Source organism: Leopardus geoffroyi, chromosome B2 (assembly GCF_018350155.1).
Source record: "Leopardus geoffroyi isolate Oge1 chromosome B2, O.geoffroyi_Oge1_pat1.0, whole genome shotgun sequence".
Classification (NCBI taxonomy): Eukaryota; Metazoa; Chordata; class Mammalia; order Carnivora; family Felidae; genus Leopardus; species Leopardus geoffroyi.
In genome coordinates this window covers 116,531,761-116,559,270 of record NC_059332.1, presented here as the reverse complement: position 1 = coordinate 116,559,270, position 27,510 = coordinate 116,531,761, and the positions used below count along the sequence as shown (strand labels likewise).

The 27,510-nt window shown below is 37.5% G+C and overlaps 1 protein-coding gene across 8 annotated transcripts in view; it reads right to left on the bottom strand.

The window, feature by feature from the left end:
- LAMA2 (laminin subunit alpha 2) overlaps window positions 1–27,510 on the bottom strand; it is a 614,828-nt gene that overhangs the window by 447,393 nt on the left and 139,925 nt on the right. For all 8 annotated transcript variants that reach the window (XM_045499528.1, XM_045499531.1, XM_045499530.1 and 5 more), the window contains exons 2-3: window positions 22,526–22,696; window positions 12,817–12,929 (exon numbers count right to left, since the gene is read on the bottom strand). In XM_045499528.1, the coding sequence (XP_045355484.1) occupies window positions 12,817–12,929; window positions 22,526–22,696 (284 nt within the window). The remainder of the gene's footprint in view (window positions 1–12,816; window positions 12,930–22,525; window positions 22,697–27,510) is intronic.

The following is a 27,510-nucleotide window of genomic DNA, read 5'->3' as shown; positions in this document are numbered from 1 at the left end:
CCCCTCCCCTCGTTGTGATCTCTCTCTCTCTCTCTCTCCCTCTCTCAAAATAAATAAACATTTTTTAAAAAAAATAATACACTCGGATTTTTGTTTTTAAAGCCACAATTAGCACAGACATATTTTCTACTTTCTCTCAAAGAGACGCACTATAAATGCTGAATAAAATACCAAAAACAGTTGTTTGAAGGCATCAGAGAGCAATGAAGGCAGTCAGATGTGATTAAAAGGATATAGATCAGGATGAGCTGGCCATTTTCCTCTCAGAGTATTCACTGGTGTACTAAAAGGTGAATTGAATTGAAGTTCAAAGACAAAGCTACATTCTAGGGCTTTCATCAGTCCCACAGGATGAGAAGATGAACACTGAAGTTCACAGCTATGAAGTCACAAGCTATTGAAAAAATGTGAAGCTAGCATGTGAAGGGTCATGAGCTGTAGAAAGTGATTCCTACTTTCTGTTCAGCTTTTGCCTTCAACAGATCTACCAATTAAGTGGTGAAGGAGCCAGAAGATAAACAGCATGCAAAAATGAACTCATAAGTAGTGAAATGCTAAGCAGATCTTTGGAAATCTCATAGAGCTGAGAAGACAAAATTTGGAGTACAGAGTCAGCCAAGAAGGGAATAAAATGCTGTCTGCTGGGATCCCTGAATGGCCACCTCTAGAAATAAGGTCTAATCAGAAACAGCCCTCAGAATCCCTGATAAAGGCACAAAACGTCTTAATAGCTGATTGAATCAGGGCAAGCTGGCCCTATTCTAACTCTTGCCATAATAAAAATAAATCCATTGAAGAGAACTGTTACAGATTTTCAGACACAATGCACATTATTTAATAATAATAAAACTAGCAAGTTTTCCATGAATAAACCAAGAAGAAAAAGACAATGAAAACAAACTCACAGATGGTTTACAAGTAGTTATCAGACATGTAATTAAAAATAACGGTGATTAATGTCTTGTGATGAATAAATGAAGGAGTTTGAAATCTATTTTTAAAACCTATCAAATGGAAATTTAAGAACTGAAAAACAGAATTGCTGAAAGTAAGAATTTAGTAAATTTAGTGTTTAGTGTTTAACAGATTAGACCCAACAGAAGAAAGGATGAGCATACTAGAAAAGGTCACCAGAAAATGTTAAAAGAAGGGCAGAAGAAAAGGAAAAAAAAAAGTAAAGCACAGAATACATCATGGACTTGACAAAAAGCCTGGCATATTTGTAATTGGAGTCCCAGAAATAGAAGAGGGAAAGTGGACAGTAACAACATTTGAGGAAATATTGGCTGGGAATTTTTCCAAATGAGTGAAAGACATCAATCCACAGAGTTCAAAAGGTTTTGAATCCCAACTAGTATTCATATTCCTAGACACTGTGGTAAATTCCTGAACATCAGAGTCAAAGAAATAAAATCTTCAAAGGAGACAAAGGAAAAAGTTGCCTTTCCTTCAAAGGAGAAGCAAAAAAAAAAAAAAAAAGAAAAGAAAAATTAACTGACTTCTCAGCAAAAATTATGAAAGCCAGGCAATAATGGAATGAAATCTTAAAGTGCTAGAAGAAAATAACTTAAACAAAATGTTATTCCTAATGAAGAATATGAATCAAAAATAAAGGAAAAATAGAGGCTTTCAGGAAAAAAAAATTGAGAGAATTTGTCACCAAGAAACTCTTCCATTAAACAAAAAATAGGGGTGGCTGGGTGGCTCAGTCAGTTAAGCATCCAACTTCATTTCAGGTCATGATCTCACTGCTCATGAGTTTGAGCCCCATGTCAGGCTCTGTGTTGACAGCTTGGAACCTGGAGTCTACTTCAGATTCTGTGTCTCCTTTTCTCCCTGCCTCTCATCCTCTCTCTTTCTCTCTCTCAAATATAAATAAACATTAAAAAAAAATTACAAAAAAAAGCAAGAGAGGAATGACCTCAGAGGGAAGTACACAAAGAATAAACAGAGAAACAGAAAAACTTAAACATGTTCAAAATTAAATGAATACTGTCTGTTTATGACAGTAACATTTACTTCTTATGGAGCTTAATATATACATGGAATTAACACATCAAGACAAAATCTGACTGGGTAAGGGATGGGGTGAGTGGACAATATGGTGGTGAAGTGTTTTAAGGTCTTGCCTGGCTTGGAAGTGATAAACATACAAATTTATAGCAAGTTTTGAGAAATCAAAGATGAGTCCTATAATATTTATGGTAATTGGTAATAAAGACTGCACAGAACACAAGTTAATGAAAGGAGAAATCAAATGATTAAATGGGGAAAATATTTAATATCAAAAAAAAAAGAAGGCAGAAAAAAAAATTACAAAAGACAAATAGAAAACAAAGGGAATGTGGCACTTTGAACCCAAATATCAGTTGTAATATTAAATGCAAATTAAACATCCAATTTAAAGACAAAGATTGTTTAACTGGTTAAATTCAATTCAACTACATACTGCTCACAAAAGGTACTCCTTATATATAAGGACACCAAGAGGAATGGAAAATACTGTATCATGCAACACTAACAAAACAGAAGCTAGTGAAGCTACAAAAGTAAACCTTAAGGACCGAATTATTGCTAGAAAAAGTATGGAAAGAAGATTAATACAGCTCCAATCTTAAGTTTGTATGCCCCTAACAAAATAGTTTCAATATATATTCACAAAGACATACATAACTCACTGATGTATTTAAAACACTGCAGCCAACAAGTACAGAATCCACATTCTTCCGGAGTGTGCAAATGCTACTGACCATATGCTAGATGAAAACAAGGCTCAAAAACCTGAGTCTCAAAGAATTGAAAACATGAATGACCATGGTAAAATTAAGTGAGAAAAAAACAGAAACAAAAAGATGAGAAAACATTCAATAGTTGGGAAATGAAGCACTTAACTTCTGGGTAACTCATAAGTCACAAAAGAAATTACGAGGGACGTTGAAAATATTTTTAAGTTTTTTTTTTGGTTTATTTATTTTGAGAGAGAGAGTGCAAGTAGGGGGCAAGGGGGAGCAGAGAGACAGGGAGAGAGAGAATCCCAAGCAGGTTCCACACTGTCAGCGCAGAGCCCAATGTGGGGCTCGAACTCACGAACCATGAGATCATGACCTGAGCCAAAATCAAGAGTCAGATGCTTACCCACCTGAGCCACTCAGGTGCTCCAGAGATATTTTTCAATAAATAATAATGAAAAATGCAACATAATCCATCTTATATAACTAAAATCATGTATGGGGGCAAATATGTACCCTTAAAAATATGTGTGAAAAAAAGAAAGGCTAAAATATTGATAATTTAGGAACCTATTCAAGAAGATAAAAAAAGTCATCTAAAATCTAAAATAATTAAAAGTTAAAAAAAAAGACACATAAAGCGGAATTCAATGCAATATTCAATGCAATATTTAATCTAATAGAGAAAATCAGCCAAGTCAAAAATCAACTATTTGACGGGCGCCTGGGTGGCTCAGTCGGTTAAGCGGCCGACTTCGGCTCAGGTCATGATCTCGGGGTCCGTGAGTTCGAGCCCCGCGTCGGGCTCTGTGCTGACAGCTCAGAGCCTGGAGCCTGTTTCAGATTCTGTGCCTCCCTCTCTCTGACCCTCCCCCGTTCATGCTCTGTCTCTCTCTGTATTCAAAATAAATAAACGTTAAAAAAAAATTTTTTTTTAAATCAACTATTTGAAAAGACTAACAAAATTATAAAAACCTATTAAAGCTGTTGAGGACAAAAAAGTTTGCAAAACAATGTTGGAATGAAAAAAAAAAGAGCATCACTACAAATCATTTATACATTGAAAAGGTAATAACAGTATATCATTCACAACTTTGTGCCAGTACATTTGGAAATACAGGGAAAATGGATGAATTCACTAAAAAGCTCAACTCAACAGAGAAAATAAGAAAAACTCTGAAGAGGCTTACATTTCTTATAGCTATTGATCTGTACCTAAAATCCTATCCACAGAGAAAACTTCTAGGGTTAAATGGCTTCACTGCTGAATGGAAATTAGAACACTGGTTATCTTTAGGGGAAGAGGGGAGAGAAAGATTTAGAGAAAGCACGAGGGTAGTTTCTAAGATGCTGGTCATCTTAATCTAGGTGGTACTTAGGTAGGTTCACTTTGTGAAAATTCACCAAGCTTTTCACTTATGATTTATCTTTTTTTTTTTTTTTTTTTTTTGTATACATGCTTCACTTTGATAAACCCCTTAGACAGGTAAAGATACACGGAAAATAAATGTTTTTAAAAGACATTGTTGGGCGCCTGAGTGGCTCAGTCGGTTGGGCGTCTGACTTTGGCTCAGGTCATGATCTCACAGTTTGTGAATTTGAGCCCTGCTTCAGGCTCTGTGCTGACAGCTCAGAGCCTGGAGCCTGCTTCGGATTCTGTGTCTCCCTCTCTCTCTGCCCCTCCCCTGCTTGCTCTCTCTCTCTCTCTCTCTCTCTCAAAAATAAACATTAAAAAAAAAAGAAAATTAAAAAAAATAATAAAAGACATTGTCAGACTAGATAAAATGTCAAAACTCATCTCTATGCCATTTATAAGAAACCATGTATAAAATGGAAGGTGGCAGCTAGATGGAAATTAATGAAAAGATTTTTGAAAATCTCATAAATGATAACAAAATGAAGCTGATATAAGTAAAATGATACCAGGCAAGAAAAGTTTTGAAGAGCATACTAGTAATGAATAGGATTACTTCCTAATGATTAAAAATTTAAGTAGCCGAGAGGATATAATCACAGCAAAATAGTACAGATGGTGTTATAAAAGAGTTTCAATGTAAAAGTGACGCTTTTTAGACTTTTTCTATATAAATATTAATTTTCATAAGTTACCGTCTATTAAGTACAATAATTTTCTTAAGTTATATGCCAAGTGAAACTTGTAAATATTACTTAAATATCTCAGTAATTAAACTGTTTTTGAACTTAACCTAGCTTTGGCTTTGCTTTTTTACAGCATTGCCATTGTTCTCTGCTCAGCATTACTTTCAGTAGAAGGCCAGGAACTAATTTTTACTGAGTATCAAGTAATGTGCAGTAGTGTGCAAGGCTATTTGCCTACCTTACATCACTTTATCCTTATAACGATCGTCTTCAGAAAGAAGTGGTACTATTATCTCCATTCTCTATGTGACCAAATCGAGGGGTGTAAAAATGGGACAATTTACCAAAGGCAAATGAACTGATAAGTGACAGGTCAGGAACTGGAGCTCGGGCACAAGGTTATTTACTTCTTTCTTTTTAGCCTCATTCTCATCCTTTTTTGCCAGTATTTTAGAGACTCGGGGTCATAATGAGAACATGTATTATCTACGAACTAAAACACACATGTTATCGTATAACTTAAATACGTAGTCAGCCTCTAAAGAAATAGATGTGCATGTAATCTATAGATGTAATCATAGACATAATATATGTAACATATAGGATATGTTATAAAACTTAAGACTCCAAGAATAAAATGGGAGAAGACACAATATACACCAGCATGATGAAATGCAGTTGTGTTTTATGTGTGGAAGTCGTCAGACAGCTGTGAAAACTGCCCACATTCGGTCTATTTTAGGCAGTTCTGTTCAGACTTTCCATAACAGAATCAGTACGATTTTAAAATTTTAACAGATCCTTTCCCACAGATTTTTAACAGATCTCTTCCTTATGTATTATTCTGTTTTTAAATAAACAATTCTCTAATTTATTCTCTGGTTTCAAGAATCATTTTCCAGGACAGTCGTCTTGAGACCACCTGAAATACGATCTGTATCTCCAAACACTCCCATTATCATGATGCTGCAATAATTTATCAGCATTTTATATCAAAATACATACATCCTGTGTCTACTCTCATTTACGTAGCATCATGGTAGGCTTTCCTCCCCTTTTACAACTACTTTTCCTTTTTCACTAAGAAATAATAAAATATAAACTCAAAAAATTACAGCCTTGGGGTGCCTGGGTGGCTCAGTCAGTTAAGTGACCAACTTAGGCTTGGGTCGTGGTCTCACAGTCGTGAGTTCAAGCCCCGCGTTGGGCTCTCTGCTGTCAGTGTGGAGCCCGCTTCTGATTCCTCTCCCTCTCTCTGCCCCTCCCCTGCTCACGCTCTGTCTCTTAAAACTAAATAAACATTTAAAAAAATATATATGTATATATTTTAAAAATTAAAGTCTTACTTACTTCTCTGTGACAAAAGAAGAGTTAAATGAATTAACACCTGCTTTTCCTAAAAGCTACAAACATGGTAAAGTCATATAGGGTGACAAATATGACTGAGGTTTAGAATATGTTTGGAAAGAGGATTAGTGAATAAATTTACTTTGTGTTATTCAGCCTGAGACTTAAAGAAAAAGTCACAAATTTTAAAACGTACAGCATATTTTATTATAACATCACAATGAGATTACTTCATCTTTTGTTTAATTCTCAACTTTAGTAAGATGCTTACCTCACAGATTAATGTTTTGCACTGTTCATTTAATCATTTATTCATTCAGCATAAATTTATTGAGTGCTTCATATGCTGGTCACTAGTCCAAGTGCTTATAATGTGGTGATTAAAAAAAAAAAAAAAACACAGAGGCACCTGGGTGGCTCACTATGTTAACTATCTGATTTTGACTTGGGTCATGATCTTGCAGTCTGTGAATTTAAGCCCTGTGTCGGGCTTTGTGCTGATAGTTCGGAGCCTGGAGCCTGCTTTGGATTCTCTGTCTCTCCCTTCCCCTCCCCTACTTCCTCTCTCTCTCTCTCTCTCTCTCTCTCTCTCTCTCACACACACACACACACAAATAAAATAAACATTAAAAAAAAGAAAAATATCTCAACTCCCATGAAAATTGCATTTCGAACAATGAGGTAAAAGCAACATACAACATAAATAGTAAAATATGCATAGTAAGCGAGGTTGCAATATATTTTATGGAGAAAATATATTGGGAAGTGGGTTAGGAAGTGGGGAGGAGTTTGTAATTTTAAATAGGATTATCAGAGATGTTCTAAGAAGGTGGCATTTGAATAAAAGCCCAGAGGAAGTGAGGAAACAGCTTAAATGTAAATTGGGGGAAATGATTCCAGACAGAGAAGAGTAAGTGCAAAGGTCCTGAGGCAGGACTTTTAAGACCTGAAGAGGACACCAGAAGGGCAAATGAACAGGGAGATGAGTCCAGAAATGAGATGGGGTGGGGCGGAAAAAAGATCCTGTAAATCCTCCTGGGTCATTGCGCTTTTCCAACTGGGTGAGATGGAAGGCCATTAGGGAACTTTAGTGGAAGGAGTGATATAATCTGATTTTGTACTAATAGGATCCATGTGACTGCAATGTTGAATGTAGACCTGAGGGGAGACAATTAGAACTAATGTTCCACACAATGTAGACACTAAAGCTGGTTGTCACCTTCATTAATGATTAAGAGGTCAGCATAAATTCACTTAGAGGAAGAATATATTTTCTAATTAACCATAGATTCGACTTATGACATTCAATCAATGATCTTAAAAGAACAACAAACAACAACAACAACAACAAAAACTAAGGCAAGAACAGTGATTGTAATCATATTCTGCTATACTAAACAAGATGTATCCATGTAGGACATCTTGAATGTGTAGATCATAATTTCCTCTATTGATGATTTTGTATTCATCAATTTAGTAGTGGCCCAAATACTACCAGGAAAAAAATTCAGTGATTTGAAGAGCAGCCATGGGCTATTCTTTCATCAAATCTCCTGAGTTCTTGCTAAATGCCGAGCTCCACAATGGAATAAACGGAAACCTCTGTCTTCAAGGACTCAAAATAGAGTGGGACTATTGGGAAATAAACATCTGATCACCACACCATGGGCTAATAATGCCTTTGTAGAGATCTGTCTCCAGGAGAAAACCCTTACATCGAATAGACTGTATTGAACAGAAGCATATTCAGCAACACTAGTTAAATCTTGTATGGCATGGGGCGCCTGGGTGGCTCAGTCGGTTAAGCATCCACTTCAGCTCAGGTCACGATCTCGCGGTCCATGAGATCGAGCCCGTGTCAGGCTCTGGGCTGATGGCTCAGAGCCTGGAGCCTGCTTCCGATTCTGTGTCTCCCTCTCTCTCTGCCCCTCCCCCGTTCATGTTCTGTCTCTCTCTGTCTCAAAAATAAATAAACGTTTAAAAAATAAATAAATCAATAAATCTTGTATGGCTTTTTAATATATTACATGTGTATGTCTCTTTTGCTTAGATAATGAGATATTAATTAAATGTATATCATTTATACTCCATCCAACCTCTTGAATGCTTATAAATTCTCTCTCTCTCTCTCTTTTTCATTCTTTAATAGGTGGAGCTAATGTTCTCTAAGCTATAGGGCAATGGATTTGTTTAACAGGAATGAGTAAGAGGAGTGTGAGAAAAGAATATGCAATGAAAGGATAACAATCTTCCTTTGAGATTGAAAATTTGACCATCCTTATTATGTTTAAACAAGAAAATATTGAATATAGGAAAAATTGAACATACTGAAATATTTTAATGTATTTCACACTTTATTATTACAAAAATGTTCAATCATTTCACTAACAGTTTAAGGATATAGGAAAAATGTTTCCATGCTATTCACATAGATTTTAAAACCATAGTATTTGCACAGTAATGCTAATTCAACCTCCTTCCAAACCTCATTTAACACTGTTAACCTAACTCACTAAATATGTCTCTGTAAGGTGAATGAATAAAATATTTAGGTCAAGATCTCAGTAGCTTCAAGACTATCTTTCTTTACAAATGCATTTTTAGTTTTGGGGGATAGACCAGGAAGAGAAGTGAATTGTTTATCAAAATGAAGGAGATTCCTTCACATGCGTATAACTAATTTCATGGCATACCTGGATTATGCAGGAATGAAAATGACCTCACTTTATATTAACAAAGTCTATCAAAAAGCTGCCTGCCCCCCTATGTTTTATCTCACTTGCCTCCAGTTGGCTTTCTTCCTAAATAAATCAAAGAGAGAGAAAATGGCCAGATTTGAGGTCAGATATAACCCATATTATAGTAAAAATCTGGTTGGAAAGGAGTTAAAAGGGACTATTTTGGATATCCTATTAACTTTTAAGTCCCCATTATTGTCTTTTAAATTGCTGTATATTTGTCTTTGCCATCATACTGGATTTCTGTATACGCATTGTGCAGTTAAGTTTCTCTTCAAGTTTATGCTGATACCAGGACCTTATAATACCCAAAATTGCTATTTTGCTATTATCATCACTTCAAATTTCTTACCATGATATTGTAATATTTATTATGCTAATCTAGAAATTGGGGCACAGCATGATGAAGTCATTTGCTCAAGATATGCTGTGAGTAAATAACAGAATTGGGAAAAGTTAATAATTCCTCAGTAATAAAAATCTGAAAACAATCTATTAATAAAATAAGGAGCCACTCTCTTCTCAGTAAATTGCTTTGTTTTTCATACTTACCTAGAATGTTAAAGTGTAAAAAGGAATTTTCTGGTGTAATCTATAAAGATTTAATCAAGGAAATTCAATGGTGGCTGTTTATGTTTAAAATAGTAATTTTATTAAAAGTATTTCACGGAGGAGCCAAGTATATATCAACAACAGCAAGTAAAACTGGCACTGGCTGAAATTCCTACATCTCAAAATAAAAAGGAGAGCTAAGGAATGGTCAAAGCTCTTGCTGAATCAATGACAAACAAACACTTAGTGATATTTACTTATTCATTATAAAACTGCTGTCCTTGGTTCCCAGTAGGATAATAGCTCATATTATGCTGAATAACCTATTAATCCTTCATGATGTAGGTTTAAAAAAAGACAGAAGTTATGCTATGTTAGAGGCATACTAAAATGTACTAGAAAAATGAGAGATCTAGTCTCTTGTTTTACAATAAGACAGATGGTTGTATTCTCCCATAGAAGCCAGGAGATCAGTGTGGTACTTCTAGAATCCAAGCAATAAATGAAGCTCTTAAAATTAAATACCAAAATTTCTCATGAGCAACCTAAGCTAGCCTTCAGATCCCAGTTTAGGAAATACTGGTCTGGATTCAGACTACCTAGCTTGAAATCCTAGCCCTGTCCATAATTAGCTTTGTAAAGAAGGCCAAGTCACTTGACTTTTCGAAGTCTCAGTGTTTTGTTTTTTTTTTTTAATTACATAAGGATAATAATTCCAGCTGCCCTTTTAAGATTTTTGTGAAAAGTAAATAAATTCTAAGGATGTCCACATTGTCTCTGTTGCCAATGCATTGAAACATGCCTGTCTGCAGCTTTGTTCCTTAGCTAAACAAGTTCCAGGAATGTGTTACAAGTTACAGGAATTTGTTACTCCAAGCCTAAGACCAAAGGAGAGGGCTAAAGCCCCTTCTTGCCTGAGGAATTCCATCATAAAAACAGATTACAAAACCTACTTAACTTTTTACATCACTAAAACACTGGCTAAGTTAAAACCTTGAGTCAAATAGAAATAAAGATTTATTTCATTTTACAAATTGCACTGCCCTTCTCTTGAACACACAATAGGTTGATTTGCAGGCAGTAGGATGGGGTTAAAATAAGTAAGGACATGGGTGGGTGCCATCCTGTAATATAGGGGCCCATGTACGGCTTCCACTAGGCGTACTCCAGACTTTGGAGTTAGGTAGACCTGTCTTATAAATAGAATTTTATAACTTGTTATGAAGACTCAACTATAAAAGATGTCTTGGAGTATTCACTCATTTTAAGGCTATTAAACTAAACAGGAAAACAACCCACATAAGTCTTAAGATATCATGCGGGAATAGATGAGTGGCGATACAAAGCAAACCTAGGAAAAAAGAAATGTCTTCATTGAGAAATGGGCTTTCAGGTGGACTCTGACCTGTTGAATTAATAATGATAGGAATGTTGGATAGAAATGATTTAATAAAAACTTGTAATAGTACCATCCAGTTTTAAACTGGAAGGGAAAAATGCTGCTATGCTTATTAAATATATACTATTATGGTTGAGAGCAAAGAGTAATATAAGTGATTTATGTAAATTATATTAAGAGTAGACTGCCTGGGTGGCTCAGATGGTTAAGTGTCCCACTTCAGCTCAGGTCATGATCTCATGGTCCATGAGTTTGAGCCCTGAGTGAGGCTCTGTGCTGAAAGCTTAGAGCCTGGAGCCTGCTTTGAATTGTGTGTCTCCCTCTCTACCTGCCCCTCTCCTGCTCACATTCTGTCCCTTTGCCTCTCATAAATAAATAACATTAAAAAAAAAAAAAAGAATTGACTCTGAAGTTGCCCCATGTGCAAATTGAAGAATAAGCAGAGAGTAAACTAGAGAAATTAGCCATCACTATTTATTAACTCCCTATCCCCGACAATGACTCGAGGTAACAGCAAAATCACTTCTGATTGGGAAGGCCAACTTTCAAACACCACATGAAGAGAGAGAAACACGGTGACTGATAAAGAACTAAGCTGTCTTTATCAGAAGAGGGATGAAGTCCACTTTGAAGGTGGGATCCTCAGGGGATTCACGCACCAGAGATCATTGACCTAAAGCATGATTGATCAGTGCGATAGTTTGCCCTGCCATTCCTTGATAGTGCTTGGAGACTTACTGGGAAATACCATTAACTCAAGGCTGACATTCAGCTGTTAGTATGGGTGGATATAAATCCATGCCACCTGGTGATTTAGTTGCAGCCCTGAGCCCTTGCTGTCACCCAGGTGCTTAGGTCCTGAATTGTCCCAGATGGGTAAAAAGAAGATCTCCTGTGAGACCCACCAGCCAGCAATTTGGAGTTCCCCAATGTGTATACCCTGGCCAAAAATGGGCCCAAGCTCTGAATAGAGGAGGTTGTACTCCTGTTGATGATACACAGCATCCATATGTGAAATGGCTGGTATCTATCTGGTCCTCTGAGAATGTGACCAATCCCCATTGGCTGGTGCTTCCCTCCACCATGACTACCTGTGTTAATATGACCTCTACAGTGTATATATAGTATCTGTCACTAACTATCTTGGTCATTCTGCCTTCACTAACCCCAAAATGCTTTGCTTCTCTGTCCCTACTGAGCCCAGGAGGAATGGCTGAGAGCCTTTCCCTCACAGATTACAGGGAATCAGAAAGAGGTTGAGTTACAGAAGCAACCTATGTAAAACACCCCCAGTCTCAGGCTCAGTCAATTAAATTAGTTTTTATATTTGGAATAATGGCAAAATATGGAAACACTTTACCAGATCCCATCCTATCTGCAAGCCTAAATAATTTGGGGTGATGGTGGTCCTTGAGTAATAACTTCAGCCTGACCTGAATATTGTGAATGAAAAGAAGAAAGAGATTAAGTGTAGAAGGCACCCGGGCCTCTGCCACACAAACTTGAACTTGAACGTCAATTTTGTACAACTACAAGGCTTGTTACCTCATTTAGCGGCCCAAGTTTAATTTAAGAATCAACTGTCACAGCTTGTTCAACTCTCAGTAATGAGAGGCAATTTACTCAAGAGCCCTGTTATCCAAGAACCTTTCAGTGAACACACCATGATCAGAACGGGAGAGCTGTAGTATTTTAAAAGTTAAAAAAAATGGCACTATTATATTTTCTTTATGTAAAACGTGCTTGATCTATATTTTCATCATTAACTCTCATTAGTCAAAACAGAGTCAGCTGCTAATTCAGTTCTAAACTCTTCATGTGAATTCATTTTCATTGTGCTTTAGAAATAAATGCAAAATTCACCCAAGAACTACTAACTAAACAAATAGTAAATCAAAAATACAATTTTAAACGTAGAAATTGGTAAATAAAAAAAAAAGAGGGACTATACCTGCTGTAAATCCAGTGTAATCGTCACATAATGGTATTCAATTCCATTCTTAATACTGGGACTCTGCCACCAAGTGTTCTTTCCATCAATAGCATTTGTAATCGGGTGTCTCTCTATTGAATCAGCAGCAGGTGAAAGGACAAAAGAAGAACATATAATGAATTGATCGCTGTTTCTTTAAAGAAAAAAAGTAAAACTAAGTTGAAGCCATCATCATGTGAATATCAAACAGCAAAATAATACAAAGAGAGCAATTCATATCTTCAAGAGAATTTATTTAATGCCAGCTTTTCCAGACCACTCTATATGGCATATGAAATGCTTAAATACTTAGGCTATAGGAGAAGCTGTTCAACACTCTGGCCATCAATTAAAATAGGCAACTTTGAAGATTACCACAGAAATTAAGTGTGAAGAAATAATATTGAAATCTGATGAACACGTCAGTCCTTCCAAGATGCAAAAATTAATGTTTGAGGCAGCTCTTGTATGCCATCCACACTGTGGGAAAAAACCCATAAAATTCTGAATTGTGGTTGAAGGGTACTTGAAGATTTGCCCTTTTGACATGTTCATTATTACCAAGACTTGGGCAGCCCAATATGTTACCTGGGATTTTTTTTTTTAAATTTATTTTTGAGAGAGACAGAGACAGTGTGAGTGAGGGAGGAGCAAAGAGAGGGAGAGAGAGAATCCCAAGTAGGCTTTGCACCATCAACACAGAGCCCAATGCAGTGCTTAAACCCATGGACCAGGAGATCATCACCTGAGCTGAAACTGAGAGTCAGATGCTTAATTGACTGTACCACCCTGGTGCCAGTTACCTGGGCTTAATACAAAATGCTGTCGGATCCATCCTATGAGCCTTTTCATGGTCAGTCCTTAACTTGCCAACTTTCAACCAGTTTTTACAAATATAATGAGGGGCAGGGTGCCTGGGTGGCTCAGTCAACTGAGTGTCAGACTTTGGATCAGGTCGTGATCTCATGGTTCGGTTTGTGGAGTTTGAGCACTTGCTGCTGTCAGTGCAGAGCCTGCTTTGGATCCTCTGTCTGCCTTTCTCTCTGCCCCTCCCCTGCTTGTGCTCTCTCTCAAAAATAAATAAAGTTAAAAAATAAAAATAAAAAATAAAAATATAATGAAAGATACTCCAAACCTCTCATTTAGCATTGTCCATCCCCATCATCACTAACTCAGTGGAGGAGTCTGCACAATAATGGCAAGCAGGGAGACAACAGCACACAAAACTCTCTCCTACCAACAAAACATGGATCTTCCCTCTCCTTCACTACCTATAGGTGAGAACAGAACCTACTGTTCTGTACTGGAGGGGCTCCTGGGTAGCTCAGCTGGTTAAGCATCCGACCCTTGATTTCAGTTCAGACCATGATCTCTCAGTGGGTGAGTTCAAGCCCTGCATCGGGTTCTGTGCTGACTGCTTAGATCTTGTGTGGAATTCTCTCTCTCTCTCTCTCTCTCTCTCTTTCTCTCTCTCTCTCTCCTTCTCTCCCTCTCTCTCTGCCCTTCCCCCTCTCCTGCTCTTTCTCTTTATCAAAATGAATAAATAAAATTTTAAAATAATTTAAAAATAAATAAAAGGAAGACTGGAGATAGACGATGGGAGGGGTGGACATTCACTCCAGCCCTCCCCACCCCTAATGTTCTTTCTTACCATTCCTTTTCTCCTTACACCCCTCAAACCTCACATTTCTTCTCCAATTTAGCTCCATGCATCTCACAACAGCAGCCATTACCCCTGAGGTGCCAAAGCCCTCATTCTGTTTTGGTTCTTAGCCATTGGAAATCTGTTCTCATTTCCAAGTAACACAAGTTCTGTTCTGTTCTCAGCAGGCCCAGCTCATTCACAGGTGAGAATGGCAGGAGTGGAGGTGGATGGAGAGGTTCCTATTTCTTCTTTTCTTTAATTTTTAATGTTTATTTTTGAGAGAGAAAGAGAGAGAGAGAGAGAGCGCGCGCAAATGGGGGAGGGGCAGAGAGAGAGGGAGACACAGAATCCGAAGCAGGCTCCAGGCTCTGAGCTGTCAGCACAGAGCCCGATGCGGGGCTCGAACTCACAAACCTCGATATCATGACCTGAGCCGAAGTCGGACGCTTAATCAATTAACCCACCCAGGTGCCCCAAGAGGTTCCTATTTCTTTTTTTTTTTTTTTTTTTTTTTTCAACGTTTATTTTTTATTTTTGGGACAGAGAGACAGAGCATGAACGGGGGAGGGGCAGAGAGAGAGGGAGACACAGAATCGGAAACAGGCTCCAGGCTCTGAGCCATCAGCCCAGAGCCCGACGCGGGGCTCGAACTCACGGACCGCGAGATCGTGACCTGGCTGAAGTCGGACGCCTAACCGACTGCGCCACCCAGGCGCCCCAAGAGGTTCCTATTTCTATTCCAAGGGCTGCACTAAGGGTACTTAACTTCCTAAATTCTCACTTGAAAGTCAGCCTATTTGCCCATAGACATGTAAATAAACTGGAGGCTAGATTCCATGCTACTCTTCTATACATCACGGATAACATATGCTTTGGAGCATCAGTCTTGAGAACTTCTGAACACTACTTCTCCAGGGAGATGTTTCAAATAAATAGCCTAAGAGTAACCTTTTAGATTAGAACACAATCTTTTTTGGTAAATGGAAGGAATACTTCAAATAATGAACAAACCTCATCACTACAAGGAGCAATCATGGACCTCCGTTTGCCTACAAGGTGTAGCATGTAGCCATGTACTCTAATGATAATGGTGATGAAAAAAGCATGAGATCTGGAATATGAAGGGGGGAGTATGAGGGATAAATAGTCCACCTGTATGCCACCTGGCTCCACCATTTGGTATTCAACAATGGCAACTCACTTAAACCGTGTGCGCAATTCTTGAACTAGGGTTAACAAAACTCCACTCACAGCAGTGGTTCCCAGATTAAGTTTCAGAAAAAAGTAGATTAAGTTTCAGAAAAAAGTAAAGTAAAAAAAAAAGTGTATGAGAGGTTTGTGGAACTGATATAGGGGTTCTAGCTCTTTATTTATGTAAAACATAGGAACCTCCAGTCAACTTTTACTGTCATTTAATGTACCATCACTGTTATTTCATAAAGTAATGAACATTTGAATCAGGCAAAGTTTTAAAGAACCATAATTTCAAAATGAAGAACCATTCTTTAAAATGCACTCATTTTGTTTTCACAAAAAATTAGGAATTTCTCAGTTTCTCTTTTTTCCAGGGGCCAGTAAACATATCCTGGATGAGAACTCTAATCCTACAGGGTTACCAGAGGAACATTACAGCTATTAATAGTCTAACCATTATTATGCATATATATAAAATAAATTATACATCTGTTCAAAATGTATACTGTTCTGAATCTTAATTACAAGCAAATTGCATTTCGTAAAAAATGTGAAAGTCACAAAACAAAGAAAAATGAAGTCCTCAATGCAATAGGAATTTGATAATAACGTCAAGTCATCTTCAAAAGAAAAATTTTATTCAAAACTGAATATTCATTAAGTTTGCCATCTTTAGATTGTGAATATTTTTAGATTAATTTTGTTAAAGTAGACTGCTATCACTTGTTTAATTAAAAACATAAAGGTTTATGTCCTTGACTTACTTATGGGAACATGAGAGCATAGGACAGAACAAAAATGTTCTATTTTTACTGATAAATGATTTAATTCAACTAAACAACTGGATGGACTTTGTTTTGTCTCAAGTCTTATCACATTAGCAGTCCACTGAGATGAGGCATCCTACCTCATTAATGAAAAGTAAAACTGCTGAACGTATTTAATAATTAGCACTAGTGAACTTGTTCTGTTGAAGCTATAGCAAAGGTGTCAGGTCTTTATAATGACAGCAAATACCATAAGCATAACTAAATATCAAACAAATGCCCTTGTGGTGTCAATGCGTGTTGAAATTGACACGTCAGGAATCAGCCATAAATGAAATATTACTGGCATTGCTTCTGAAGGAAAATAAATACCACGACAAACATTCCCCAAACATCCTCTGGAATCTTATTTACAGATTGTGGGTTTAATATGTGATAGAAAAACACACCCACAACCATATTTCCAAATCAAATTTGTGGCTCAGGTAATTCTGGGAGAAGCTTTCTAATTGGAAAGTTTTATATCTGCCACCTCAGGTCAAATTGATATGAGAATTAGTCACGAAAATGAGGACTGGGAGATGAATCAACAATTAACCATAATCCCCATTATGAAAGTTTAATCATAATTAATTTGCAAATACTGATTAATTGTTGGCATACTTCCCTTATGTAGAATGAGATAGAAACTTATAACATCCTCAACAGGGATAGCTACACAAGTAAATCCAAGGGCTAACTGCATCAGAATACTGGCCAGGGAATCGTTGATGAAGTAAATCTTTCAAACTGCTAATTTATAATTGGAAAGCATAATCTAGTAACCGGAAGTTCAAGCTTCCTTTTCTTTGCATGGTGATTACGCACAGACCTGCCTGATGTGTTCTAGCAGTTCAATGCATTTGTAAAATTTTATCATCTGGTGCTCCAACTTTTCCTAAAACATTTTCATGTAGTTTATTGCTAGATTTTTATTCTTATGGGGTATGTTCTTTCCCTATCTCTAGTTCCAAAACAAGACTTTGAAATGTAATGAAGGTGGTAGCTTAAAATTAATCACACAAAGTAAATCCAGATTATGATAGGTTAAAAAACACTTCAGGCAGGGGCAGCTGGGTGGCCCAGTTGGTTGAGCTTCTGAACCAACTTTAGCTCAGGTCATGATCTCAGGTCATGGTGAGTTTGAGCCCCGCATCAGGCTCTGTGCTGACAGCTCGGAGCCTGGAACCTGCTTCGCATTCTGGGTCTCCCCCTCTCTCTCTGCCCCTCCCCTGCTCACACTCTGTCTGTCTGTCTGTCTGTCTGTCTCTCTCTCTCTCAAAAATAAATATTAAAAAAAAGTTTAAAAATAAAAACACTCAGGTAAATAAGAATGAGGAAATATAAGACATACTTCCTGTGTATCTTGCTTTACTAAAACAATCTGTCACTTCTGTCCCAATATAAACCTATGGGACAGGCTTGCTTAAATATGGACGTCTTCCATGGAGACATAAGAGACCCTGACTATATAACTCTGAAGGGGGAAATGACAGGATCGCTCATGGACTCAGTTTAGCAAATGCACCTCATTCATTTTTCCAACCAAGAGTCTCCACTTGGAGCACCTGGGTCGCTTAGTTAGGTGTTCCACTCTTGATTTCAGCTCAGGTCATGATCTTGTGAGCTCGTGGGTTCAAGTCCTGCATTGGGCTCCATGCTGACAGTGCAGAGGCTGCTTGGGATTCTCTCCTTCTGCTTCTCCCCACTTATGGACTCTCTTTCTCGCTCAAGAATTAAATATTCATATATATAATTGATAATAAATAATTATATGATTATGTATTTAGTATTTATAATAAATAAATTATTTAATAAGTTTATTATTTATAATACATAAATATTTATACTATTTTACATAATAAAATTATATATATATATTTAATTTTAAAAAAGGGTCTCCCCTCAATTATTTTCCACCCCAAGCTTTCCATCTTCCTTCCTTCCTTCCTTTGTGACTGTACACATTTCTTTGTTTTTCTCCTTTCCTGGAATACCTTTCCTTCTAATCTCAGGCAATTCAGCTTTTTAATTCTCAGCTGAATCTGACCGCCTCTTGGAACTTCCTCTCGATACTTCAGTTCCCACTAATGTTTTCCTTCTCAGAAATTCTACGTCACTTTTTATTTATTTATTTTTTATTTAAAAAAAAAATTTTTTTAATGTTCATTTTTTTCTGAGAGAGACAGAGACAGAGAGAGAGACAGAGAGACAGAGCATGAGCAGGGGAGGAGCAGAGAGAAGGAAGACACAGAATCTGACGCAGGCCCCAGGCTCTGAGCTGTCAGCACAGACCCCGACGTGGGGCTCAAACTCATGCACTGTGAGATCATGACCTGAGCCGAAGCCAGACATTCAACCGACTGAGCCACCCAGGTACTCCTGCATCACTTTTTATTTTTTAAGTTTATTTATTTATTTATTGAGGGAGAAAAAGAGAGCATGGGGCGGGGGGAGTGAGAAAGGGAGAGAGAGAGAGAGAGACAGAGAGAGAGAGAGAGAGAATCCGAAGCAGGCTCTGCACTGTCAGCTCAGAGCTGGATGCAGGGTTCAGTCTCACCAACTGTGAGATCATGACCTGAGCTGAAATCAAGAGTCAGATGCTTAATGGACTGAGCCACCCAGGCGCCACTCTACATCATTTATAATATGTACCAGATAATAAGCCCTGAGTTTACTGTTTGGAATATTTGCTTAATTGCCTTCCATGTTCAAGCCTTATTTATCCTAACCTTGTACTTGTAGTCAGGAACTACACATATATGTATTTATATTTATATACATACATATATAAACACATATATGCATGTATACACACACACACACACACACACAACTTTACATACTTTACCTAACTCCCCCTTTCTGCCCAGTGCATCGTCTCCACCCCCTCCCCACCATTTCCATGCCTCTAGCCTTTCTCACATTCTTTATCAAATCATCAAGGCTACCAGTCTAAACCAATGGCAGTTTCTCCCCATCAGGCTTCATTTTCTTCCCTAATGAACCTAAAGCTCATAGTCCATCATTTATCTTCCAGACTTGACTTCAATTTTCTTGCCACCTTATTCTTCCATTCTACTTTCTCTGTAAAACTCCATGAGGATCAGCACAAACATTTGATTCTTCCATTACACCCCATATAGAATTCTCACTTTATTCTCACTATGGCTCAGCAATTCTCCTATTACCTAAAGGGGCTAATCAAAATTTTACTTCTTTCCTTAACAGAACACCCAGACACACATATTAATAAGAAAATTAAGAGCATTAAATAAGAATTTCCTCCCAAATACTCCCTTCTATCTACCTCTACTCATCCTCCCTCTTTCTGATTTGATGAGTTAAAAAGATGCCTTCTTACCTGTGCTCAGTGACTCATCTGTTTTTACCTCTAGAGAACTACACCCCCATTGTCACTTTATCCTCAAGTTTCCTGGCCTCTCCTTTCGACTGAAACTTGCTCTAATTCCCCATCTCTGAAAACCTTCAAAACACCACAACCATTCTCTTTCACACCAAGGATATTTGAGAGAACACCCCTATACTTCTTTCTTTCCTTTTTACCACTCACTAACTCTTGAATGTGGCTTTTGCCTCATCCATCCACTGACTGCTTTGACAAGTTTACCAATGGATGTCCATATTGTCAAAATCAAGGAAAATCTATTTTATACTTTTCTTACTCAATATCTTGAAGTAGCTAACATTGTTGATTATTCATTCTTCCTGAAAATTCTTTCCTTCCTCACAAGCATGGTACCTGAATCTTCTGCCTTCCTTCCTTGGATTCTGTTTCTCTTTATTGCCTTCCTGGATTCCACTAAATCTACCTCCCTTAGCTTCTGATGCTTCCCCGGGGCTTTGACCCAGGTCCTCTGCCCTTATTGTTCTAAAAAATAAGCCAACAGGTGAGATGTGTTCCATTACTCCTCACTCATACCTATATCATAATAATCTGAATCACAGAAATAATCAGAGTCATTAAAGACATGGAAGATTCTGGTAGTTGCCATCTTAAGATTTTTTAAACATTCTGTGATACACAAGACCACCGGTTTTAATCACAAAAGTTCCAATTCTCCAAACATAATGTCTTTAGCATCTCTAAATTATATAATAGAGAGGGGACCATGCATTCTACCCTTTAACTAGTTCCAATAAAGAACACACAAGGCCTTCCAACTTTATTTTGAGGTAAAAAAAAATGCAAATTGTGAGAGAAAACTTCTTTCATTTTATAGGTTTTTAGCTTAAAAAGAGAAGGAAACTAAGCAAATTTTAAAATGCTATAATTGTGAAGTTTTATCCCCATTAGAACTCACCTCTTTGACATTAAGTATTCACATTATTAACCTCCCCAACAGATTTGATAACTTCCCAACGTGTATCTCTAAATCAACCTCCATCTCTAGAATCCTCTCACACCATTCTCCCCTTCTCCATATAAATTCCTTACCCATTAAACCAAATTACTTATCATTATCTGAACGTATCACGCTGTTCCATAACTCCAACACTTGTGTATGCTTTTTCTTTTATAATACTTTTCATCTTACTCTTCTTTCTGCAGTACATGAGTCACTTTCTCCCAGAAATAGTTAAATCGCCTCTCTCATGTTCCCTTAACACTCAATTTACTTTTCTGCTTCCCCTATTCCCCCCCCTAAGTCGCTCAAGTCAAGAACTATGTATGAGTTACCATTATACTTCAGTACAATGCATTGCTAGCAGCAGGGGTTCATATGCTTGCCGAATAAACACATATATGAATCTGAGACGTCAGTGTGGTTCATAGAAGCCAGCAAGAGGGCTTTGTACGACACCTGTCCTTAAAACTCCCCTCTTGTGGTATTTAAGAACCTTCATAATCCACTTCCAGCCTCTGCACAAGACCCATCTCTACATTCTGCTTTTTGATGCTTTTAGTTCTAGCCATTCCAACTACTTGTAGTTCCCTGAGCAAGTAAGGTTTTCTATCTCATTCTGATCTTTCTGGCATTTCTTCGTCTCTTCTCACTCTCTCTTCTTTACCTGCATATTTAATACTTGTCCTGGAGTCTCAGCTTAGATGGCACTTCTGGCAAGCCTTCACTTGCACCAAGACTAATTTGTAACCCTCCTCTCTCTCCCTCAGACCCCTATGCTCATTCTTTACTTTGTACCTTTTGCCTATTTCTTCACTGGTCGCAGCGAGGGACCATACCTTATTCCTGTTGATCTTCACCGGAGTACCTGGCGCGTAAGTGACCAACAAATGACTAAAGCCTGCACTAATAACCACATCCTCAGATGTGATTCTGGAGGTAGTGAACCTAATGACTGCCACAGGTGTTCAGCTAGAAAACTCTTCTCAAGCACTATACCTGGTACACATAGAGAACTCCAGTAATGTTTGTCAGATGGTACAGAAGAGGTATAAAGAAGCACCCAATGGAAGAAAAGGTCTAGGAATTTGGGGACCACAAACCCTTTGACTTGAATGCAACTTCACCTCAAAGTCTCTCAACTACATGGAGTGCCTGGATGGCTCAGTCAGTTAAGCGACTGACTTTGGCTCAGGTCATGATTTCACAGTTTGTGAGTTCGAGCCACATGTCGGGCTCTGTGCTGACAGCTCAGAGCCCGGAGCCTGCTTCAGATTCTATGTCTCCCTCTCTCTCTCCCCCTCCCCTACTCACGCTCTGTTTCTCTCTCTCTCTCTCTCTCAAAAATGAATAAATGTTAAAAATTAAAAAAAAAAAAAGGTCTCTCAACTACAGATCTTAGCCAGTGCCATGCAAACATGTATTAAAATACATACGATATGGGGGCGCCTGGGTGGCTCAGTCAGTTAAGTGTCCAACTTTGGCTCAGGTCATGATCTCACGGTCCGTGAGTTCGAGCCCCGCGTCGGGCTCTGTGCTGACCGCTCAGAGCCTGGAGCCTGTTTCAGATTCTGTGTCTCCCTCTCTCTCTGATCCTCCCCTGTTCATGCTCTGTCTCTCTCTGTCTCAAAAATAAATACACGTTAAAAAATATTTAAAAAAAATAAAATACATACGATTTGGATTGCTGCTGTTTTGATTGCAGATTCGACATTGGGGGTTCCTCACAGGCTGTCCAGGGACATGCTCTACCAATTTGCAATACATTTCAGGTCCTTTTTCTCCACATGTTGCATTTGTGGTGATGAGAGCATTGGAAGCAAGATTCAGGACAGCAGGGAATAAACCTGAAAAAGAAGGATAAATGAAGATGTGTGGGCCAGAAGCAACATGGTATGATTTTGCTGCATTTTAAGATGAAATTAAGATAGGATATTTTTCAGAGCATTAAATTAATTGAAAATTAAATAATCAGTGATAATTGAATATCTGGTTTAATTAACTACTCTACATAAATAGCATGTGTTCTCAAATGAACATTTCTTCTTCAGTCTTAAATATAAAATCTAAAGCTATCTTCTTAATGTTTAACCTCTAACATTTAATTAGGAAGAAAGCCGTGTCTCTAACACACTTAAAAAACAAAGACCTTCAGGGGTGCCTGGGTGGTGCAGTCACTTAAGTGACCAACTCTTCATTTAGGCTCAGGTTGTGAACTCACAGTGCATGGGTTCGTGCCCTACATCTGGCTCTGTGCTGACAGCACAAAACTTGCTTGGGATTTTGTCTCCCTCTCTCTGCCCCTCTCCCACCGCCCCCCCCCAAATTAATAAAAATAAACTTATAAAATATCTTCTCTTCATGTCATTGGCAAAAGATCTTACTGAATCTTCCATCTTCCACTTCAGCTCTTTTGTATTTAGTAGTAAACTATAATCGTATATAAAGATTTTGTGTAACTAAGTGTTTATGATTTCTGTGGCCATTTTTACTCTCCAATTATTGTGTAGCATTAAGTGGTTGTTATAATTCATTTTATTCAGACTGGAGAAAATAGCAAATGATGAAAGATTTTGGAAAACCATTCTTTACTGCCTTCTGTGCTACAAAGCCATATTATATAGCAATGAGTTATCAGAAACAAGTAGTTATAGTGGTCCACGATCATATACCAGCAATTATTTCTTAGATACAATAGATGTTTAAGCTCATTCAGGTAAAATCACAGAGACCCATGACAGTGTATAGTTGGGAAGGCCTTTCATTCCATATGAACTCAGGTTTTTCTAAAACTTCATGTCAATTTTGCCTCATACATTGCTAGTATTTGCATTTTATGGACTTCATTTCCTGACAATATGGTAAAGCCATTTGTCAGAAGCCACTCTTTAACTGAAAAACTTGTCTCAGAGAAAATACATCTGCGATTCCTGACGATTTGACTCGATTTATATACAGAACGTGCTAACCATCTAGGTGGTCTCTGCTCTATACACACGCCAAGTAGGTCTACATTAATTAGACCTCTGCTAGAAAGACCTTTATTAACTAAATCTTATGTCCCAACGTTTTCCTGAGATCCCCAGAGTTTTGAGTTCATAGGTGTTTTCTTCCTTATCTTACAAACTTAGCACGTGCTAGGTACAGAGTAAGCACTCAGTATATTTATAAAATGAAGGAACTCCAAAGATTGGCCACATAAATGTTCTTTGCATCATCTTCACCTTCACCCTCATCCTCATCACCAGCCTTACTGAATGTTTATAATGTTCCAGGCATTGTTCTGGCTTCATGGGCTAATTTGCTTCAAATGGCACCCACATGAGCAGCATGCTACTATTGCCCTTATTTTATTACGACGTTCAGTAACTTGCCTAGGATTACAGATAGCAAATAGCAGAGCCATGATTTGAGACCACGGAATCTGGTTCCAGAATCTATCCTTTTAATCACTCTTGTGCTTGTTCTCTACAATGTCAAATGATACCCTACCTGAATCTAGTGCTAATTTGTGGTCCTGGTTGACCTTAGAATTGCACTGAAGGAAGTAACAGTACAGTGAATGAGAAAGATTTTTAAATGATTTTAATCTCTTTTGTAATCATTCTCAACAATTTCGAAGAGGTAAGCGAATTCCTAAGACCAGCACCACAATTATCATATCAGTCACTCTCAGGGTCTCCCAAAAAGTTGCCTTCAGACTATTTCTCTCTCTCTTCCCTCCCTCTCCATAATTCACCAGCCTCTAAAATCCCTCAGTTCTGATGCTCTAATCTAGCGAGGCCTGAGCCTGCTGGCCCTCCTGCCTTGTGCTTTTCTCCAGCGAATAGTTACTTGAGGTTTCCAATTTTGCCTTGTTTGCCAGAAGGTCAAAACTTACTTTTTTACTCAATTGCAGCCACTATCTCATTCATTCTTCCTGATAAGTTTATTTCCCCAAACCCCTCATTTCCCTCATCTATTTGCTCTGACCCTCACTAAATGAGACATTCTATCGTTAAGACGTGCACAGATGATTGTTGATCAGAAAAATATTAGCCATTCATAAAGCTATTGTTACTTATTTCATGAGGAAATATAGAGTGTTTTCTAAATGGTAAATTACTGTAAGTACAACGGTTATTAACTTTTTTTTAGTCTTCCTTGTATACAGGCTTATTGGAAACTACCTCAGTTTTGTGAAGTTAACCACATTATAAATTTTAAAATAATTTGATCATCCCCAAAACATTATCTCTCCACCTTAGACACTTTATTCTCTATATTTGTAAATGATACATGATTAAATAAATATGATATGTCTGCCCATCTTTCTCTTCTGCCATTCATCCCCATTTTGCATTTAACTGTAATGCATTGAGCACATACTATGCCAGGTACCATAAAAGATTTGAGAATAAAATACCATTGAGATAGGCTTATTGTGGAAGTGATCTTGAGCTAAATCTCAAAGGAGAAATAGAAGTTTATCTGGTAGAGAAAAGGAAAAAAACAAATTCACCAGGCAGAGGGAATAGCATATGAGTATGGACTTTTTCTGGAAAACTTAAGCAAATGTTGAGTGACTGAGTAGTTGACTTTAGAATTATTCTAACCCATTAGATTATATGATTATACAGACATGGATACAGATACAGATATATAGATATAGATATGGATACAGATCTAGATACATAGATTACACACAGAGGATACTTAATGGTTCACATAGACATCAACACAAACTGCTGCTTACTTGTCACTGTTAGTGATTTGTTTTAGTGGGATTTTTTCCCCCAGGTCTTTATAATTTTAGTGTATAGCATAGAACAAAGTTGGTAATTAGAAGGAAGAGATAACGCTGTTTTCAGGAGGGCAAAACTCTACTTCTTATCTTGCTGGCCTGTAGTAGGAGTTTAGGTAGTTAAGCCTGTTCTTATCCTTCCAAACAAAGCCAGCTCACTTACACAAAAGGCATCTCAGGCAGTGGCCAACATGTCTAAAACTGCCCCAGGACACTGTCGGTTTTTCTCTGTGATCTTTGTCTCCTCCTTCAACTCTGACTAGTTCTGATTTTGACCCTGGCCTTGAGTCTGTTTTGTAGGTATGGGTAAGTCTCCCTATGCCCGGCTTTGGAGCAGTCCTGTGTGGAACCTGATTTGAGGAGGCTCAACCTCCACTTTCTCAGGTCTGAGTAATCATGGGAGGGGTCCATAAAGGAAAGATGGCTGGCGAAAACTACTTTACTGTATATTGTGTGGTCCAAAACATAGAATTGAATTACACCCCAATTTCCCTACAGAATTAAGTGGATAAAATGTGAACGACATGACATGGCTATAAAAGAATTATAGGTAGAAAAGTAACACTGATTCAGAAGCTATTTCATATTCATTAAGTAATAAGACTTAATCCCCCCATCACCCCATTGTATAGAATTTATCAGTCTCATTTTACAAATGAAGACAGTGCAGCTCAGAGAAGAAAAGCAATATGTACAAAATTATGAATTAGTAAGATTGATAACTAAGATTTGAATTCAGCTTTTTAACCAAGAAAACGTATTCTAATTTTTTTTAATGTTTATTTATTTTTTGAGAGAGAGAGAGACAGAGTGTGAGTGGGGGAGGGGCAGAGAGAGAGAGGGTAGACACAGAATCCGAAGCAGGCTCCAGGCTCTGAGCTGTCAGCACAGAGCCCTATGCGGGGCTTGAACTCAAGAACCATGAGGTCATAACCTGAGCCGAAGCTGGATACCTATCAGGGCATAAAAAAGAGCCAAAATTTGGTCCTCAGCAATGCTTATCCATTTACACCCACTGTAATGGATAGGACTTATCCAGTTGCCAGTCTTTTGTTGTTTCATAGAGTTTTCTACCCATAAACAACGAAATTAATAAAATTTACATTTATTATCTTTCAGTTCTTTCCATTGATTTGTTTCTGTTACACTTACTGATCAGGTGCTCAAAATTAACCTTTTCAATTTAATTGCCTTGCTTTGTGGTTAGGAAACAGTTGCCTTTTAAAATTTTATCAGCTATTTTACTGTTTATTTCTTACAAAAATCAGTAAACTATATTGGTCAGGGAAGGTCTCCAATTAGTTGCTAACAACCAGTTTGAAGAGTCAGTCAATATCTGAGCTTTTATTGAATCTTCAGCAGGTTGTTTTAGAGATTGCAGCCCACTTCCATTATATGTTAAATCTATTAAACTGTACCTATTTATTCCCATTCAAAAGCAGCAGGGTAATATTTATTTCCACTTTCAATACGGGTTGCTTGGTTAAGATTATGTAAACATTGTGAATATAAATAAACTACAAATAGCTGGTGAACCCTTATAGAGTATTGACTTACAGCCTTTTAATTCAATTTGAGGTCATGTAATGTTAATGACATAAAAGCCAGTCATCATTACCCATACAATTATGATTGACTTTTTTTTTTTCTGAATAGTATGCAGACTAAATAAATTTAGCTGGATTTGTGGGATAACAAAATCTGAACAAAAAACCAGATAAAATTTTTTCTACCTATATATTTTCTTTGGAGATTAGAATATGATTACTATAAAGAAAACAACAATATATTCTGTTACATAATGTATACATTTTTTAAAATTTATTTTTTAGTTTACATCCAAGTTAGTTAGCATACAGTACAACAATGATTTCAGAA